General features: G+C 63.7%; 1 protein-coding gene across 1 annotated transcript in view; it reads left to right on the plus strand.

The window, feature by feature from the left end:
- LOC109520309 (nesprin-1-like) overlaps nucleotides 1–680 on the plus strand; it is a 19,799-nt gene that overhangs the window by 18,976 nt on the left and 143 nt on the right. The window contains exons 30-32 of the mRNA XM_019877435.1: nucleotides 147–263; nucleotides 338–432; nucleotides 593–674. Of these exons, the coding sequence (XP_019732994.1) occupies nucleotides 147–263; nucleotides 338–432; nucleotides 593–674 (294 nt within the window). The remainder of the gene's footprint in view (nucleotides 1–146; nucleotides 264–337; nucleotides 433–592; nucleotides 675–680) is intronic.

Genomic DNA, 680 nt, shown 5'->3' on the forward strand with positions numbered 1-680 from the left:
GTTCCCGCGCGAGCCGGCCCGGAGCCTCATCGTGGACTCCTCAAGGAGTTCATCACGGGTAACAATGTCATTTTCCCATGCTTTTTTTTTTTTTTTATTTTTTGGGTGGTGTCAGCGAGCTGCAGACGGAGACGTTGCGCCGTCAGAGCTTCCAGCAAAAGTGTGAGAGCTGGATGGCCTTCCTGCAGCGAATGGACGAGAGTCTGGCCGTGGAGCTGGCGGGATCCTACGACGGCCTCATTCGGCAGCTGCGCGCCCACAAGGTAAAGGCGCGGCGCCCCGCTCGCGCCCGTGCCGAGACGTCCCGGCTCACCTCGCGGCGTCGCCGTCGTGTCAGCGCTTTCAGGCGGAGACGTGCGTCGGCCACCAGATCCTCGACTCCGTCGCCCGTGACGCTCTGCGCCTGCTCCAGAGAGGAGACGTGGGCGACAGGTGACAACCATCACGTCGTGCGCCGCCTTCATCGTCAAACGTGTCACCCGAACGCCGGCGCCCTTTCAGACGTCTCGCTCGCTCGATCAATTGATCTCAACTCAAGTGGATTTCTCGAGCGGAGGCGCCGCGACTAAAGCTGGGCCGTCCTTGTCCTCAGGAGCAACTTCATCCTCACGCTGACGCAGTTGCGCGAGCGGTGGCGCGGCGCGGCGGAGCGCGCCGAGCGGCGGCGCTCGCTGGTGGAG

The sequence above is a fragment of the Hippocampus comes genome, unplaced genomic scaffold (genome assembly GCF_001891065.2).
Source record: "Hippocampus comes isolate QL1 unplaced genomic scaffold, H_comes_QL1_v1.1 scaffold295, whole genome shotgun sequence".
NCBI classification, from domain to species: Eukaryota; Metazoa; Chordata; class Actinopteri; order Syngnathiformes; family Syngnathidae; genus Hippocampus; species Hippocampus comes.